Raw genomic sequence first — 18243 nt, 5'->3', positions numbered from 1 at the left:
TTAGCCCCACTTCACAGAGGAGGAAATTGAGGCTTAGAGAAGGCATCGGAGGGGCTTCATCTAAAGCGGCAATTCTCAACTAGGGGTGACTTTGAACCCCGGGGGACATCTAGCAACGTCTGGAAACAGTTTTGGTTGAAGGAGTGCTTCTAGTATCTAGGAGGTCGAGACCAGGGATGCTGTCCTCCAATGCACAGGATAGCCCCCCCCAACAAAGAAGAGTTATCCTGCCCCAAATGTCAATAGTGTTGAGATTGAGAGACCCTGTTCTAAAGAAGAGAAGACCACGGGGGTGGGGTGGTGGTGGGGAGACAGGTCACTGTCCTCAAATCCCTGAGGAGCTGTCTCAGAGCAGGAGAACACTTGTTCTCTGTGATTGCAAGGGCCCAGGGAAGATGGTTAGAGGAAACCCATTGGGAGACAGTTTCTATCAGTCAGAGCTGTCTAACCAGGAAACTGTCTCCGCAGTGATGCAAGCAGGGGGCCATGCAGGAAACTGGTTCTTGCCCCGGGGAAAGAGGTTGGACGGGAGACCCTGAAATTCTCTTCCCACCAGCAGGGTCCTTAAGAGTCCCAGCTCTAAAAGATGCACGTCTACAGTGGTGACGAGCTTGGTTTTAAGACTCACTTCCAGCATCCTGACCACCCGAAGGTTTCAGAGTGACCCCAGGGTCACAGGTTCATCTCCTTCCAGCCAACACTCTGGGCTACGGAGATGGACAGGGACTTTTCCTACTGCTTCCCATGTTGTATGTCTGTCAACTCCCCTGGTCCTCACATTTTCTGCCCCTGTGCCACTGTCACCACCTCCAAATGGATCCGAGAGGGAAAAGAGGGGCAGAGGGGGCCTGTGCCTTATCTGAGACTGCGCAGATACCATGGCAAAGCACCTCACCCACCACGCCCCCACCCGCCAACGTTAACATGGTTCACCCTGGACCCAGGGTCCAAGCTCACCACCTCCCCTTCGTTCCCCCCCCCCCCAGTGCCCATACCACAAGGAGATCGTTGAAGAGGAAGACTTCCCGCTGATGCAACCCTAGCCGCTGGGGGCGGTTTGGATCTGGCACCTCGTAGAGTTGACAGCAGCAAACCAGTCGACGGTGGGGAAGAGACAAGACCTAGGCAGGCATGGGGAAATAGGTGTCAGCAAGGCTAGCACGCCAGCTTCGGGCCTCCGGCATCTTATCGTTCAACCTCAAGAGGAAGTCTACCTCTGATCTGTATCACTGTCACTCTGACACGAGGAGTCTGAGCAACGGAGGCCTCAGCTTGCCTTTGTCCGTAGAGCTCTCTCTGTCTGGTGTACCTTTCTTGCCCACTTCCATATTCCACTCTTCCTCCAAACCCCAGTTCTAGTGACTGAAAATGACCTCTCCCTCCTTGCTGCTCCCTTAGACTGACGATAAGGCAGACGTATTGGGCTGACACCCCCACTCCCAGTCTGTGAATGCCCCCAAGGATGGAGACTCTGTCTGATTCGTATCTGTGTCCCTACTCCCTAGTGAAATGCTGGGCTCTGTGGAAAGGCATCTGTGAATGTTTGTTGACTACAAGACCAGAGGGTGTTCTTGGTTTTGGTTATCAGCTAACTATTAGCTTGGCTCCTCACCTGGGATGGAGAGGCAAAACCACAGGTGGGAAGGATGTGTGCTAGATTCATTCCCCCAGGAGGGTCTCACTCTGCACCACCACCCCTGAGGAATGTATTATCACCCACTCCATCAGAGGGGGGAGTCTGGGGCTCAGAGAGGGGTACTGACTTACCTACCACTCAGTGGCAGAAGCCGACCCAAACCCTGTCCCCTCTGCAGCCTCCCAAGGCACTCACCGGTTTCTTGCCCACAATCATGCGCTCCACGGCCTGCACCTGGGACACATGGTCATCATTGGTTCGCAGTTCACGCCCCTGGATACGCTGGTAGATGCCCACCAGGAGGTCTCGGGGGATGTCCTCACCATTGTCAACCCCTGGGGAGGGGAGCGACACAGGGATATATTGCATGATGTGGGGAGTGGGTGGCAGGGGTTCTCCACAATGCCCCACACTGAGGCAGGAGTGCAAACAATGGCTAGGACTGGAGGGAGCGGGCACCCTCAGTCCCTTGGTCAGGAGGACTGGGCCAGAAAAGGCGTCCTTTGCCAAGCAACTGGATAGCAAGTTGCTTTCTTTCCCAGTGTGGGGATTTTTTTCTAGGCAACTCAGAGCACACTGTGATGAAAATAATCAGATAGCTTTGCCTTTCTAACTAGCAAAAATAATGTTAAATGATATATCCAGTGTTCATAAGGGGGCAGGGAAGTGGGCACGTATATTAACATAACTGTTTCGGAAGGTAACTTGGCAAAAGCCTAAATATTCCGTGATTCTTTTTCTAGGAATCTGCTCTAAGGAATTACTCAGAAATATGTGCAAAGATACAGGTACGAGTGCTACTTACAGGAAAACTTCGAAACAACCTAAGTTCTCACAATAGAGGCATAATTAACTAAAGCTGAGTGTATCCACTTAAAATAATTCACAGCTATTCAAAACTTGATGTTTACAAAAAGCATGAGAAAATTCCTGTAGCAAGGTAAGTGGGAAGAGCAGGGTAATAAATTACATTCCTGGCATGATCTTAACTGTATAAAAAGTTACATACGCATAGGGAAAAAAAGACTAGAAAACAGCAAAATATCAACCACGGTTGCCAACAGGGGGCAGAATTCAGGATGATTAAACAATTTTTTCTCGTTTGCTCTATTTCCATAATTTCTGGGTATGAGCAAGTATTCATTTCGTTTGTTTGTTTGCTTATTTATTTAATAATTGGAGGGGCAAGAAACACGCATATATAATACATATATACATATACATGTACATACATACATGTATGCGTACGTATGTATATTTGTATATATGTATATGTGTATATATGTATATATATTTGGAGAGGTACCGCCTCTCCAAACACACACACACAATACATATATACACATATATGTACGCACACATATACACACGTAAGCACATATGTATGTACATATATATGTGCGCACATATGCGCACGCACATATACGAATGTGTGCACACACACACATACATAGAGAGAGAGGAGGAGGGAGGGAGAGAGGATGGGTGAAATGAATGAATGAATGAATGAATGACTAATAGCAGGATTCTGGGAGACAGCTCCAGATGGCCTCTGATCTAACTCCCTCCTCCCAAGTCTACCATCCTTCTCCACTCCTGACTGTCTGCTGAGTGAAACCCACTCACTCTTCCCTCTAACCCTCCTGCTAGAGAAAATGTTTTCTCCTTTGGGAATGCCACGCCTCCTCCTTGGACAGGTGCTAAGAGAACATCCTTCCTCACACCGCCTTTTTACCTCAGCTGCCAAAGAGCTTGAGCCCAGCAACCACGCACAGCCTGCCGGTCAGCCAATTTGTCTCATCTGTTTGTTTTTCCTCAATTCCATTTCCCTCGTTCATTTCTGTTTAAATAATCCTAACGCCTGTGCCATTTTTCGTAGGCTGCTCTTTGGTGAGATGCCGGGGCTTGACATCAATACGATAAACCAAGAAAAAAACGTCAAGGTGACACCTTTCACCCGGTGTTCAAGGCCCTCACATATTGATTCTCACTGACCTTCCCATCCTGACTGTTCTCCCAACACCTTTTCCTACCTCTGTGCCTTTGTATTCTTACTGCTAGGTAAGCCTCCTCTATTACTGTTCTGTCACATTATCCATGCCTTCAAGGCCCACCTTAAAATGAAAATGCTACTTCCTTCAGGAAGTGTGTTGGAGGTGGGATCTCCCTCCTCTGAGCTCTGACTGCACTTTTGGCCCGTCTGACATCACGATTCACTTTTTCTCTTGTGTTGGGTATCTGGTCCTCTAAGTCAGTCTGTCCCACAAACAGACTGTCCCCGAGCTCTCTTGGGGCAGGGGCCATGGTGTCCTTAGTGCCCATCACAGGGCTGGGCACACGGGAGGCACTCAGCCTCAGCTGGCTGGCTGGCTGGCTGGTCAAGGGACTAAGTGAATGCATGGATGGAGGAAAGGGTACAGAGAATAATTAAATGAGCCTTTATGGGCATAAGTAAAGAGGAGTGGGAAAGAGAAAGTGATGCGTCAATGAGTGGATTAGTATAAGCTCTGTAAGAACCAGGGCTTTTCTCTCTCACATTCACTGCTGTAATAACCCCAGAACCCACTAGGTCAGTATTCGGTGCAGGAATGAGCAGACAAACGATATTTGAGTGAATTAATAGGGGAATGTGGCAGCTTTGGCAGAAAATGAGAGAACATCACAGGCTCATTTCCAGGGAGCCTGTGTGGTCTCCCCCCTCCTTCCCCAGCCCACCCCCACCCTGCCCACTCTCCCTTCCCAGGTGAAGGACGGGACAAGCCAATAGGGAGGTCTCGGGTCACCTCTCAGGTTCTTGATGAAGTCATCTAGTTTCATCTTGCGTTCAGCCTTGACGCTGGGACTGTACATGTCGGTATTGAGGAGGATGATAGCAAAAGCAAGGATGAAGATGGTGTCTGGGTTCCGGAACTGGCGCACGAGGGCTGGGTTACACACACAGTACCGCTGGCTGCAGGGCAGGATCAGGGCCAAGGTCAGGCACCAGTGATCTTCACCTACCCACCATCCCTCCCCCCACAACCCAGTCTGGTGCCCCCAACCCTCTCCCCCAAGAGATATTCCCAAGCCTTTCAGGCATGTCCTCTTCCTTCGGTTTCCCCAAGACTAGCATGTAAAAATCACAACCACTACCTTTTATGGAGCTCTGCTAGGGCACTTAGGTACGTTGTGTCATGTAATCCTATCACAATCCTGCAAGGTAGCGATTAGCAGCCCCATTTTACAGAGGAAGTAATGAGGCCCAAAGAGAAGAGGTAACCTGCCCGAGGTAATAGAGCTGGCAAATGGTGAAGACAAGATGAAAATCCAGATCTTTCTGACTATAAGGCAAATCCTTCTGCCATTATGGGCAACAGGTTCTCGGCAATTCTTCTGTTTCTCTGCTACCTACCCCAGCGTGGTGGAGCCAGGATTTCTATCCAGGTCTGCCTGATCCCCAAAGCATGAACAGTAGAGGAGAAGAACTAAGGGCGTTGGGTCACGGAGGCAAACACAACTGAGTTCAAATCCTGGCTCCACGTCTTACTTGCTGTATGACCCCGAGCAAGTTACTTAACCTCTCTAAATTTCCGATTTCTTACGTGCAACATGGGAATAATAATGAAAGCCCCTACCTCGTAGGGTTGTTGGGAGTATTCGGCGAAATAATCGTATACAGTGCCTAGCTCAGCACCTGATACCTGGTGAGTAGTTGACAAGCACTAGCTGTAGCTGCTCTTGTCACCTGTTGGACGCCCACGTCCCAGGTGCCGAGCTGGACGCTTTAGGCTCCCTACCTCTGTTCCTCACAACTGCACAACTGCACAACTGCCTGGCAAGACAGGACTTACGATTGCCATTTTCTGGTCAGGAAAGTATGGGGCTCAGAGAGGTGAGGGAAGGGCCCCCTGGAAGGAGGGAAGCAGCTTCGGGAGTGGGAGACAGGCACACCTAAAGGCTTCGATGAGTCGCTCTACTTTCTGGGCCTCGCCTTGAACCCGGATGTGGGATTGGAACTTCCGGAGTGCGTCATCCAAATCCATGGAGGAGAAGTCCATCTCATCCACCACACAGCTGCGGAGCAAAGAAGTAGGTATGGCACTCTCAAGTCCTCTGTAGAAAAACCTCTGCCCTACCCTGACCTGCCCGAGTGGACAAACGCCCCCAGGGCCAGACTGCCAAAATCTGGACCCATGGCCCTCGCATCCTTACGAGGATGGAATGTTTGAAATGGAATCCACCCCAGAAAAATCAAGGCCAGACACATGTTACTAAGGGTCCTTTCCATTGACCCACTCTTTTCAGAGTTCGGAAAACTGAGGCCCAAAGCGGGTCAGAGGACAAGCAGGGCCACCCAGAAGACCTTTAGGGATAGGGCTAAGAGAGATCAGACCTTTTTGAAGTATACAGGGGTATGGGAGCAGGAAGATCTCTTCATCCTGTTTTGTAAGGTTTATCGGAGCGAAAAGGACCAGCTGCCCACTTCCTCCCTCCTGCCCTCGTTTTCCAGGAATCCCTGGCCCAGTCTTCCCCATCCTGGGGTCCTCACTCCAACACGTCTCTGTTGAACTGCTTCTGCCGGTTCCCTAGGAATTCCCCTATCATCTGCCGGCTCAGGCCTTTCCGTTCCAGGATAAAGTGAGCCACTCCCACCGGTGTGTCTGACAGGAAGCCCCGCTCAATCAGATACTGGATGCCCTTCTCTGGCTTCCTGCAGAAAGAGGGGAGGTAGATGAGATGACTGTCCTCAGAAGAACTCGGCCGTCTGTCCCACTGCTTGAACTAATTTGGGGCCCAACCGTAGCCTCGGAGAACCAAGGAAGTTGAATATATAATTTGGTCCAATCCCTTCACGGCCCAGATGGGAACACTGAGGCCCAAGGAGAGGAAGCCACTCTCACAGAGCTTCCAAATTCCAAGGTATCCTCAACCCAACTCCTTCCTGCCCGGGAGCCACACTACGATGGAAAGAAAATTAAGATCTAATGAGAGGCTGCTCTATGCCAGGGCCTTCCATACTCCCAGCAGGCACAGAGGACTCCTGGGAGAAAGGCCTGAGCTCCAGGCTACGCCCTTCTTTCCGGGTCACAGACCCTCTCAACAGGAAAGCGAAGAGGTTACTTTGTCTGCATCCCACATTGAGCCCAGACAAGGTATTACCCAGCCTCTGTGGGTGGTTCAACCAACAAGATATGCCCTGCTTTCCACGAGGCCAAATCTGGGTCTGAACTGTCCCATATTCAGAACCCCAGAGCCTGAGGCCCCCCACGAGGCTGGAATTTGGAAGAGACTTTGGTGCCACCGGAGTCTCAAGTCCATTACTTACCAGTTGTATGACTCAGGACAACTCCTTTTACTTCTCCAAGCCTGAGTTCCTTCTCTATAAAATGGGGACACTACTTGCCACCTTCCTGAGCTATTTCGAGAAGTAAATACAGGTGGCAGCGTCTACTAGACTATGAAGACATAGGCCACTCGCTTTCTCATTCTTTTCTGACCAAATGGCACACTTCCACCCAGCTCCTAAGCACCTGGCACAAGACCAGGCATCTAGAAAGAGCTCGGTCATGGTCACGGACTACTGCAGCACCCCACCTTGGGCCCCCAGCACCTCAAATATACACACCCTGCTAATCAATAGATGGAAGCCCAAGGAAGGAACACACCTTGCCCAGAGCTGCACACAGAGTTTGGCCGAAGTCGGTTTAGGGGTCCAGGGCTCCTGTGACTCGGGGCAGGGCTCTTGATACCTCACATCGCCTCCCCACCATAAAGTGGATGTGGGGGAACCAAGGTTCAGAACCCATCCCTATAGACAGCGAACTGGGGAGAAGGAATCTTCTTGCCCAAAGTCCCACAGCCAGTCAGAGGCAGTATTAGGCCTAGAGCTGCCTCTGACAGAGGTAGGGGTGTGTGTGCGTACGTGCGTGCGCGTGTGTGTGTGTGTGTGTGGTGGGGAGGGCTTTCTCTTCGGCCACCCTGCTGCCCATCCTCTTCCCCGAAAGGCCAGGGAGAAAGCCCGTCCACAAAACAAGACGGCGGAAGCAGGGCCTCTGCTTGGAGTTCAGCCGCCGCGGTCCAAGCGCCCCTAGCAGGGGAGGGAGGGCTGAGGAGGCAGGGTAGGGAGCACGTACTTGTTGAACAGGTTGAGGCCAATTCTGTAATGCCGCCTCTGCACCACGTCGTTGTTAAAGGCTGGTGAGTCCCAGCTGTGCCGCGTCTCCCGCTGGTAAGTCTGCTTGCACAGGCCTGTGGCTGGAGGCTCCCTCAGGCTGTCCCTCGAGGAGGAGCCAGAGCTGCAGTTGATGGTCTCATTGGAATTGCTGGAGCTCTCGAGGCTCTCATTATCTCCACCATCAGAGTTCTCGCCTGCTGCCTCGCACTTCCCCAACCTCCGACCCCCAGCCACACCACTGGGCCCAGTGCCACTGTTGGGGGCTGGGGGCAGGGGCCCTGGCGGGGCTGGGGCTGGGCCCTCCGGGGCTGGGTAGTGGCGGTGTGGGATCGGGGCCCTGCCCGGTGGCCCCTTGTGCTTCAGGGTCCCATGGGGGCTGCAGCCATCAGCCTCATACACCAGCTGGCGGTGGACAGAGCCGCGATCTGAGCGGTCGCTCAGGTCCACGGAGCTGTCACTAGGAGGCTCAATGGTAAGCAGGGGAAGGTGGGCAGCCCGCAGCCGGAAATCCCGGCACTCCAAGCACCCAGGACCCCTGCGAGTGCCTTCCTCACGGGCACCATCTTCCCGGGTCCCTGGTGGCACTGGTGGAGGAACTGGCGGGAGAGGGGCTGGTGCCCAGAACTCGGGCCGGCCCTGGGGTGGGGGCTCTGTGCTGGGCAGTCGCTCAGGGGATGGTGGGGGAACTGGGTCATCCAAGTAGAGGGGAAGATCACTGAAGGATGTGGCCGAGCTGTCCTCCTGCTGTTCCTTTGACTCCCGCTTCTCCAGTTGGGCTGACCCTGGCTCCTCAGACATGGGCCCTGATGGGTGGCAGTTCAGGGCCTCATCAATGGATTCAGCCAGAGACTTTACCTGTGTGGGCGGAAAGGGGAAGGGGGAAAGGGAGAGAAAGGAAGGAAAGATGAAGGGAAGGAGGGTGGGATGGTGCAAGGCGGGTAATGAGGAAGGGGGAAAGGGAGGGGAGGAGGGAGGGAGAAAGGGAGGATGGGAGGGAGGGGAAAAGGGGGAATCTTCCTAATGGGTCAGCCAAGAAGAAGTGGGTCCCCTCCCCCGCCTCCACAGGTTCTCTGCAGTATATAAAACAACTCCCAGGGAGCCATTGTGAGCTCAGAGGAGCTGGGTAATGGTGCCAAGTTCGCTTCTCAGATATCTCAATACCTCCTTCATGTCCCTATAGACCCAAGCCAAATGCCACCTCCTCCTTGATTCAATCCGTATTTCTTGCCTCTGCCATCCCCCAGGGTAAACCCAAATCTCGGCTTCCTCCGGGCTCCCAGAGCCCTCCGTCTGGTTCTGTCTTAGAAAATGCATAATATTTATTATGTGAGAATCCAAACCATGGCTGGTAACTCGGCTTCTCTGTGGTATCCAGCCTCCAAACTGGTCTCTAATGATCCCTACCTCTTGGTATCTACACCCTTATGTACCACACTGTCCCAGGCGTGGTCTGTGGAACCAACAGTATATGGCAGAAGGGATGGGATGTCACTTCCGAGATTAGGTTATGAGCACTCCTGTTCACTCTGCTCTCGTGCTCTTGCTCTCTCTCTCTTTCTCTCTCTCAGACCCCTTGCTCTGGGGGAAGCCACACCATGAGCAGTGCTATGGAGATGCCCACAGGGTGAGGACCTGAATCCTCGTGCCAGTAGTCAAGTGAGTGAGTTTGGAAGCAGACCCATCAGCCCCAGTCAAGTCTTCAGAGACTGTGGTCCCACCCTACAGCCTGATTGCAGCCTCATGAGAGACCCTGAGCCAGAACCACCAGCCAAGCCACTCCCAGGTTCCTGGCCCTCAGAAACTGTATGAAGTAATACATGTTTCTTGCTTAAGCTCAGTCTTTAAATTCAGTTTTAAGCTACTGAATTTTGGGGTCATTTGTTACACAGCAATGTAACTAATACATGTAACTAATGTACTTCTCCATCGGATGTGGACAGCACTGATAGCTGGCCCCAGGCCTGGTTCCTCAATTTCTGCACCAGACTGTGATCCCCTCTCCCCCATTCTCCCCTTGATCCTTCCTCATGGCTCGGAGCACACTATTTCAGGAGACAGCCACGCACACACGTCTGCCATTTCCTACTGGCCTCGTAGGTCCTTAAGAACAAGGACCCTGGACGGCTCTCATCTGTCTCCGTCACGGTACCCAGCACAGAGCCTGGTCCCTAGGAGTGTGGTATAAGGGAAAGGGCACAGAGTTTGGAACCAGACAGAGCTGAGTTCCACTCCAGTTTGGAGCAGTCACTTCGCCTCTCAGGGACTTGGGGCCTCAGTCTCCTTCTCTGTAAAACTGGGAAAACACCACCACCACCATCACCCCCCCCACCCCGGTCTTGCAGACTGTTATGAGGCACACCCAGCCCCTGGCACACAGTAGGAGCTCATCACCTGTGAGTTAGGCCTGAACTTGACAGTGGATCAAGTTCCAAAGAGTGGGAACGTAAATTTTCTTATGTGTTCTGCACACCTAGATTTTTAACTTGCTCGTTTTAACGATCTGATCCTTTCCTCTGGCCAAATCTTTCTCATCGATCTCACAGCCCCTCCTCAAATGCTTGCCAGGCAACTCCTTTTGGTATGGAATATAGGTAAAGAGCGGGAGGAGTAGCCAGCGCATGGGGATGGGGTTGGGGAGGAAAGGCCCTTTGCAGGGATGCTGACCTGTTTGGAGAAGGAGTCCTCGAGCTCTGTGATGTCATTAGAAAACTCTCCGGATGTGGTGACGGAGCTTCCGCCACCATCGATGCCCCCTCCACAGGAGCCTCCGTAGGGGAGCCCTCGTTCGAGCCGGTGGCTCCGAGCACCAGCCATGGCGCCCTCGTCCAGCGAGGCAGGCTTGCCCTCGAAGTACGCGGGGTTCTGTGCCTTCTCGTACTCTTCGAAGGAGAACTGCATCCTCATGTTGGAAAGGATGATGCGGCGGGACATACGGCTCTCTGAGGCTGAGCTGCGGAGCCGCTCAAAGTTCTTGTTCATGCGGTACTGGCGAAAGGCCGTCTGGATGGTCCTGGCAGCCCTGCGGCTCAGGAAGGAGCCCCCATACTTCCTCTCCAGCATTTCCACCTAGCAGGGGAGGGTCGAGGGGAGCAAGGTCAGAAACTCACGCCAGCCTCATTCATCTCCCTGGGCCTCAACCACACCACCGCCCACCCCCCCCAGTCACAGCAAACTGCCTAGAGCTGCCTGGACATGCCAGGCTGGGCTCTGTGTGGTGTCCTCACTGTAATCTTCGATAGTGCTTGTCACATGGGGCTGGGTTGTGGTTTTCTTTCTTATTTACAAGAAGTAGAGGTACATTATTCAAAAAAAAAAAAAGTTCGAAAAAAAACCCAGAGAAGCCAAAAATGGAGAGAAAGTAAGAAATAAATTGAGAGCCGGAAGGAGGAAAGGAAAGAGGAAGAGAGAGAAAGAAGATGGAGAGGGAGGAAGGGAGGGGGAGTGGGGAGAGAGGGAAAGAAAGAAGGAAGGAACAAAGAGAGGAAGGAAGATTGGTTTGCCTGAAGTCCCGATACCTAGGAATAACCACCATTAACATTTTGGTATATGTCCTTCCAGGTTTGGTTTTTGGTTTTTTTTTTTTCTATACATGGTATTTTGTGCCCCCCCACCTTTTTTTTTTTTTAAGCTAAATGATATCTTGTGTGATATATGTGATATACTGTAGCACACTCTTCTGAAAGTGTCAAGGTATGTGTGTGTTTCTCCTACTTGACAGATTTTTGGAGGACTGGGTCCGGGTCTCATTCATCTTTATGTCTCCAGTGCAGGCTTGGAGCTCAGTCGATGTTTGTTGAGTGAACAGGAGACTCAGCGGATGGGTGGTGAATGAGTGGGTGAATCCCCAGTAGGGTGAAGGATCTTAGAGCTAGTCTCCCATTCTAGGCTCCTTATCCCTCCCTGGATACCACCCTCAAATGCCACATCCCGATCCCTCCCTTGGTTCTCTCGCACCCCCATTCCCGCCCCCAGCTCCCATTCCCAGCCAGAGCCATCTCCTCTGCACCTTCTTGTCCTGCAGGTCCGTGGAGAGTTCATAGCTGTCCGATAGGGCCTTGGAGCGCTTTATCTCCTCCTCCTCCTGCTTCCTCAGGGCGACACTGGCTGGCTGGAGGCGAGCTCGCTGAGCCCAGGGAAGGCCCACCCCAGCTGGGGGGCCCCCCATGTGGCTGCTGGTGGGGGGCAGCTGGCTCAGCCGGTAGGGGGGTTGGCTCCCAGGACTATCAACCGCTGTGCTCAGGTCACTGCCTGGGGCATCACCCTCCACACTGTGGGGATGAGATAAGATGAGCCAGGATGTGGGACCGGGAGATGGGCCTGCTCAGCCAGACTGAACGTGGGTGGACCAGATCCCCTTCCCACAACACCATCCTCCCCAGCTTCCTCACAGCCATAGGAACCCCAACTTTTAAAGGCCAGAGGGGAGTTCTACCTTCCCCTCCAAGCTGCCCTTTGCAGTCCCTTCCCTTCAGGCCCCCTTGTCTTCACAGCCCTACCCTCAGTGCCCTTCCGCCCCACTGCTCACAGCTCCAGCTGCTTAGACTCATTTACCTCAAGGCTGGGTCTTCTCACAGGCTTGTCCCCGTTCCTACTCACCCCGCACACCTGGTCCCTTCATGGCTACGTCCCCTCACAGCCTTATCCCCAGACCAGTTTCCTTCTAGTCTTGTCCACTCAAGTCCCTTTTTCTAATAGTCCTGGCCCCTAACAACTCCATCCCCAAACCCTCCTTCCTTCATGGACCAGTTCCCTCACAGCCCCCACCCCCCCAGTCCCCTTCCCCTCTCAGCTCCAGCCCGTCATGGCTCTGTCCCCAACACTGTGTGCTGCAGTTTCCCTCCCAGCCTGATCCCCCAGCACCACCCCAGATCAGCCCTGACCCCAGGCCTGGGGCCCACTCCTGCATCCTGAGCCTCCAGACTCACCCCTCCCCTCCCAAGCCCTGCCCCCTATAGCCCCACCCCTGCCCTCAGCTGCCTGGACACTGGCCTAGACAGTTCCCAGGTTCCCTGGCTGCAAGGGCTCAGGCTCCAAGACAGCGAGAGGCGCCTCCAATTCAACATCCTCACAGGTAAAGAGCTGCCCTGCGGGGCAATTTCTTTTTTCTCCTCATGGCCTCCTCTGCTCAGCTGAGGGGGGGGCAAAAGTCTTGAGGTTGAAGACTGGCAGGAGCGGGGCACTGGGCCTTGCCTGCCCTGGTTACCCAGAGCTGTTGTTCCGCCAGACCTGCTCCCATGGTGCCATGGCAACCAGGCTGCCAGGGAACCCAGGTGGCGACAGCGCCCAGGCGCCCTGAGCCTAGCAGGCAAGGTGAGGAGCCACAGAGGTGAGGAGAATGGAGGAGGGGGGGCCAGGAGGGAAGGGACAGGTGGGTGAGGCATGGGGGTTGTGGGGGGAATGGGTGTGGTGGAGCCCAGAGAATGGTCTGGCTTGGGCAGGCACATGGTTGAGGGGGCTCTTGGCTGGAAAGGCTTAAGGGGCCACTCCCCAACCCCTACTTAGCAGAGGCCAGGGCGCAGGGCAGGGCAAGCTGGGCTGGATATAGGGGAACTCCCTACCTGTGTAGGAACTTAAGCTTAAGACCTGCCAGCCTTGTGGGAGAGCACTTTGGTCTGGGGGCTGGGTGCAGGGGGGAGGCTGCACCCACCCATCAGGCCAGGTCCTGGGCTGCAGGGGTAGAGCTCAGCTCCACCCTAGAGGGGCGTCCCCCCGCCCACCATTCATCCTCCACCCTCCCAACATTGCCAGGAGCAAGGCAGAAACAGACTGGGGAATTGCCCTCTACCCCAAATCCTCTCTCCTCCTGGGTCTCAGGGGCTTGTGAAGTCCCACTTTGGGGGTCAGACCTAGTCTAGCCCCTCCCCAACCAACCCAGGCATCTAAGATGCTCCTCAGGACTGAAGGATCCCGCCCATCAATCTTTCAAACCTCTCCCTCTCAGCACACAGCTCAAACCCCGGTTTGATCCAATTGTCTCCTCTGTTCATGAACCATCCATAGCTCCCGCTGCCCACAAGAGATAGCCCAAGTTTCTCATTCTGGCACTTGAGGCTTCTCAAAGATACAATGGCTAATGCTTATAGAGCACTTAGCACGTCAGGCACTGTTCTTACCACTTCACGTTTAGTAACCTGTTTACTCTTCAAAACAACCCTATGAGATAGGTATTGTGATTTATCTTCATTTTATACATCCAGAAACTGAGGCCCAGAGAGGGTAAGTAACTTATCAATGCTCTCACAGCTACTAATGCTAGAGCCAGGATTCAAATCCAGGCAGTCTGACTCCAGAGCTCACGCTCTTAAACATTCAGCCAGTCTGCAGGGTGAGCTGCCAGCCCCCCACCCCATCTACCCTTCCCTCCAGCCTGGCCCATATCCTGTTTCTCCCAAATATTCCTCTGCTTCCCACCTCCCAAACTGCTCATACAGTACCTTCCACCTGGAATGCAGTCCCTATCATCTCTGCCATCTGCAATCTGAGAAATCCCCCCACACCCTACTTCTATCAAGATTCAGGTCATATGCCACCACTAAGAAGCCCTCCTGAAGCCCGCCTCCAGCCAGAAATTATTGCTGATCCTGTTCAGAGCTCCCACACACAGCACATGTCTGTCCTTTTTATGGTGCAGGTTAGCTTTGGCAAAGCGTGACAGCTATTTGTGTTCATAACTCCCAGAATCCCAGCACAGGAAGAGAATTTGGTAATCTGTTGCCAGCACCGAGCACAAGGCCTGGAACAGAGTAGCTCGATAAAAGCTTCTGGAGTGAAGGAGTCAATGAATGAGCTCTGGTGGCTGTGCTAATAAATCCTCCCACCTGAGCCTTGACCTCCGCCGCCAGTGTCCTCTTCCTATCCATTCTCCAGCCTGCGGCCAGAGAGAGCCCTCCAAAGTACAGATCTGACCATTTTACTCTCCCACTAGAACCCTCCCACAGCTCCTCAGAACTCACTCAACGAGCAACAGTTGAGCATTTTCCATGTGCCAGGCACAGTGCTGGGTGCTGGGTATATAATAGTGAACAAGACACACAAGATGTGTTCCCTAGGGGAGGTGACATTCTAGTGGGAGAGGCAGACTGTGAATATACACTATCATTTCAGGTAGAGATAAGTGCTAGGAAGGAAAATACGGCAGAGTGATCCAAGGTGCTGTTTTCAACATGGCGGTCAGGGAAGGTCTTTTTGAAGAAATGGCATATAAGCTGAGCCCAGACGGAAGTGAGGGAGTGAGTTCTGGGGTCACCTGAGGCCAAAGGAGTCCAGACAGAAGGTAGAGCCAGTGCAAAGACGCTGAGGTAGAGCAATGCCCGGCATGTTTGAGAAACAGCAAGGAGGCCAGTATTGCTGGAGCGGGGTGAATGAGGGGAGAGTGAGAGGAGATAAGATCAGAGGGGGAACGGGGACCAAATCGTGAAGGACATTGAGCCCGCGATAAAGACTTCGGCTTTTGCTCTGATTGAGATGAGCAGAAGAGGGACGTGATCTACCTTAGGCTTTATAGGAATCATCACCCAGGGGATAACCTCCAACTACCTCAGCAGAGCGGTGGATGGCTCTCCTGACCTGACCCCTGCCTCATTCATATACCTTCTGCCCCATGACTTCAACCTGGCTACCTCCTGCTCACCCTTCAACATTTAGCTCACGTGTGCCCTTCCATGCCTACCTGCCCCCTCCACACGGGTTGGCTTACAGGTCCTTCCTCTGCTGCCATAGGGCTCTATGGTCACCTCTATCCCTAGGGCAACAGCATTAATGAGCTGATTGAATCCTTGAAACTTATCGAGGAAGACGCCATTAGGCCCGTGTTATAGATGAGGACATGGAGGCTCAGAGAGGTGATATAAACTTGCTTAAGGTCACACAGCCTATTAAGTGAGAAAGTCAGGATGCAAACACAGGGCCCAGGCTGTTTTTTCATGACATCTCGCTGCCTCTCGCCACTTCTGGCTCCATGCTGCCCCTGGTTCTCCACTCCTTGGCAATTCTTCCCTTCGGAGCTGGCCCCCAACTTTGGTTGCCAAGGGAAGAGTGGCAGGGGGGTCAGGCTGTCAGCACAGCCTCCCCCAAGAGGGCCTGGCAAAAAGGACAGTGTTTGAGGGTATTTTTCCTGATATCATACATACTGTTGAAGAGACCAGACCTGGGCATGTGAAATCCCTTTACTCAGGGCCCCCAAAACACTGAGGGGCATGCTGATTGCAGGGAAAATCTCTCCTCTCTCTCTCTCTCTCATATGCACTCACAGGTGTGTGCGCGCATGCACACACACACACACACACACACACTCATAATACGGGCAGGAAAAAGCTGGGAAGCCTGGCTTCAAGTCTTGAGTGCCACTTACCAGCCGTGTGAGACTGGGCATGTCCCTTTACCTCCCTGCACTTGTTTTTCATCTGTGCAGGGCTAGAGGGAAACGCAATTCCCTCTTTGGATTCCTGGACTTCAGAAAGGGCCTGGGAGACACCCCACCCCCACCCCGGGCTCCTCCCCACCAGGAGCAAAGAACACAAGAATACAGATACACACAGACACACACATGTGCCTATGTGCACTGTCTTCTGGGCCATTCTGTGCGGGAAACTGAAGCGCATCCTCTGCAGCGGGGGAAATAAACCACATTACACAAATAACCACAGTACAAAGCTGAAAGTTCTCAAGGCTGGGGAACAGAGGAAGCGCTGGGGGAGCTCAGGAGAGAGATTCCTTCGGCTTGGGGGTGGCTGAGCAGAATAAAAATAAACTCACACTTACAGTGCACCTTCCCTGTGTCAGGCATTTTCCGCACATTATTTAATCTGCATGACAAACGTGAAGGAAGAATTAGGATTCCTATTTTGCAGGTGAGGAAAAAGGCTCTGAGGGGGAAAGTAACTGCCAAAGGTCTCAGAGTTAGCATGTTGCAGAACAGGAATCCAAAGCCCAGAGCCTGGACTAGTTCCCCTGCTGCCTTAGAGGCTTCCCTGGGGGAGAAAGCGTTGACCAGGGCCTTGCCTAGGAGGATCTGGTAGAAGTGAGTGAGTGACCTTGTGTGAGCCAAGGCACTAAGATGGGGAGAAGCAGGGCCTGACATTCTGTAGGGATTTAGGGTGGCCTGCCTGCGGCATGGGGCATTGACTCTCCCCAGATGCTGCTCCTAATGGGAGGTCTCTTTCCCTCCTTCCCTTTATTGGCACTGCCCGGAGCCAGGCAGCCAGCAGGGGACAGGATCAGGATGCAGTTGCCATGGAAATGAATGGGGGCTGTCGCTATGGATACCATAAGATGAGGGCAAGAGGAAGCTAGGGATGCTGAGGACTATCCCCATGACAACTTAGGCTGGAAGGGGCGGGGGACCGGAAGTGGGAGACAAAAAAACCAGAGGAGGAGGTCAGCACACCTAGATGAGAGCAGGGGCTTCGGGCCCTGGAGGAAGACCCGGTCAGGAGACCGGACAAAGGGGTGGGTGGGGCAGAGGGGCGGAGGGACCCCAATCACCTCCGTCTCCTCTGATGGTTCTTCTGCAAGCTGTTTCTGCTGCCCAATCCCAGTGCCGTGGAGATTCCAAACCTGAGGCCAGCCCGGCTTGGCACAGGGGCTGGCAGGGGAGGCAGCCATCATAGGGGCTGACTGGGGAGACAGCAGACAAACGTGGGCTTGGGGGCACACAGACTTGGGCTTGAATCCCAGCTCTACTTCTTTGTAGCCCTAAAAAGAATTGCTGTCCTTTAATGAGTACCTGCTTTTGGCTAGGCCTAGCCACTCTGCAAGGTCCGGGTTGTTCTCCCTGAAGGAGATAGCAGATGAAGAGACTGAAGTGCAGAGGGATGAAGTAACTTGCCCAAAATCTCAAAGCTCAGCAGTGGTGGAGCCAGGAGCCAAATCAACACTCCTGTTCTTACCCGCCAGCCCCCCCCCGCCACCCGCCCCCGACACTGAACTGCCCCTCCCAGGTCTGGTCTGCATTCTCCAGCTCCCTGTGCCTTCCCACAGTGACATGCAGAGGGCCAGATGCTGGGTAAATATCTGTGGAGTGTGAGAAGAAGCAACCCAGGAGGAAGCAGGAAAGACTGAGGTTAGATGGAAGAAGTGCCTGACTTCGAGAACAGTGAGTCATGGGTTTGACTGGCCACGGGGAGAAGAGCCACAGAACGGGGATGGGCTTTATGAACCGTCCAATCCCCAAGATCCAAACTGAGGCCCACAAAGTCAAAGTGACGTGCCCAGGGTCGCGAAGAATGAGAACCCAAATACCCTACCTTCCAGACCTGCTTTTAGTGTGAGCGGCGCCTTGAATCTGTCCAGCTCCCCCCAAGCCCTGCGCCTTGAAGTTCCCAGACAACAGCTGGGCAAAAGCAGGCAACTTGCCCTTGCCAGGCTAGCGAGCCCAGTGCCCGTGCTCATACTCTTCCTTTGTTTCTTCTGCCCAGGACGGCCTCCCTCTCCCCTTGGCCCCAGACCTCATCTG

General features: G+C 53.4%; 1 protein-coding gene across 4 annotated transcripts in view; it reads right to left on the bottom strand.

The window, feature by feature from the left end:
• The window catches only part of LOC118553205 (IQ motif and SEC7 domain-containing protein 2), an 84377-nt gene that overhangs the window by 6919 nt on the left and 59215 nt on the right, over positions 1-18243 (bottom strand). For all 4 annotated transcript variants that reach the window (XM_078063856.1, XM_078063857.1, XM_036120179.2 and 1 more), the window contains 8 exons: positions 11797-12058; positions 10455-10856; positions 7750-8645; positions 6165-6326; positions 5567-5689; positions 4420-4586; positions 1832-1971; positions 996-1121 (listed from right to left, as the gene is read on the bottom strand). In XM_078063856.1, coding sequence (XP_077919982.1) covers positions 996-1121; positions 1832-1971; positions 4420-4586; positions 5567-5689; positions 6165-6326; positions 7750-8645; positions 10455-10856; positions 11797-12058 — 2278 coding nt within the window. The remainder of the gene's footprint in view (positions 1-995; positions 1122-1831; positions 1972-4419; positions 4587-5566; positions 5690-6164; positions 6327-7749; positions 8646-10454; positions 10857-11796; positions 12059-18243) is intronic.

This window comes from Halichoerus grypus, chromosome X (genome assembly GCF_964656455.1).
Source record: "Halichoerus grypus chromosome X, mHalGry1.hap1.1, whole genome shotgun sequence".
NCBI lineage: Eukaryota > Metazoa > Chordata > Mammalia > Carnivora > Phocidae > Halichoerus > Halichoerus grypus.
Note: the sequence above shows the minus strand (reverse complement) of the source record. Positions and strands in the feature narration are given on the sequence as shown.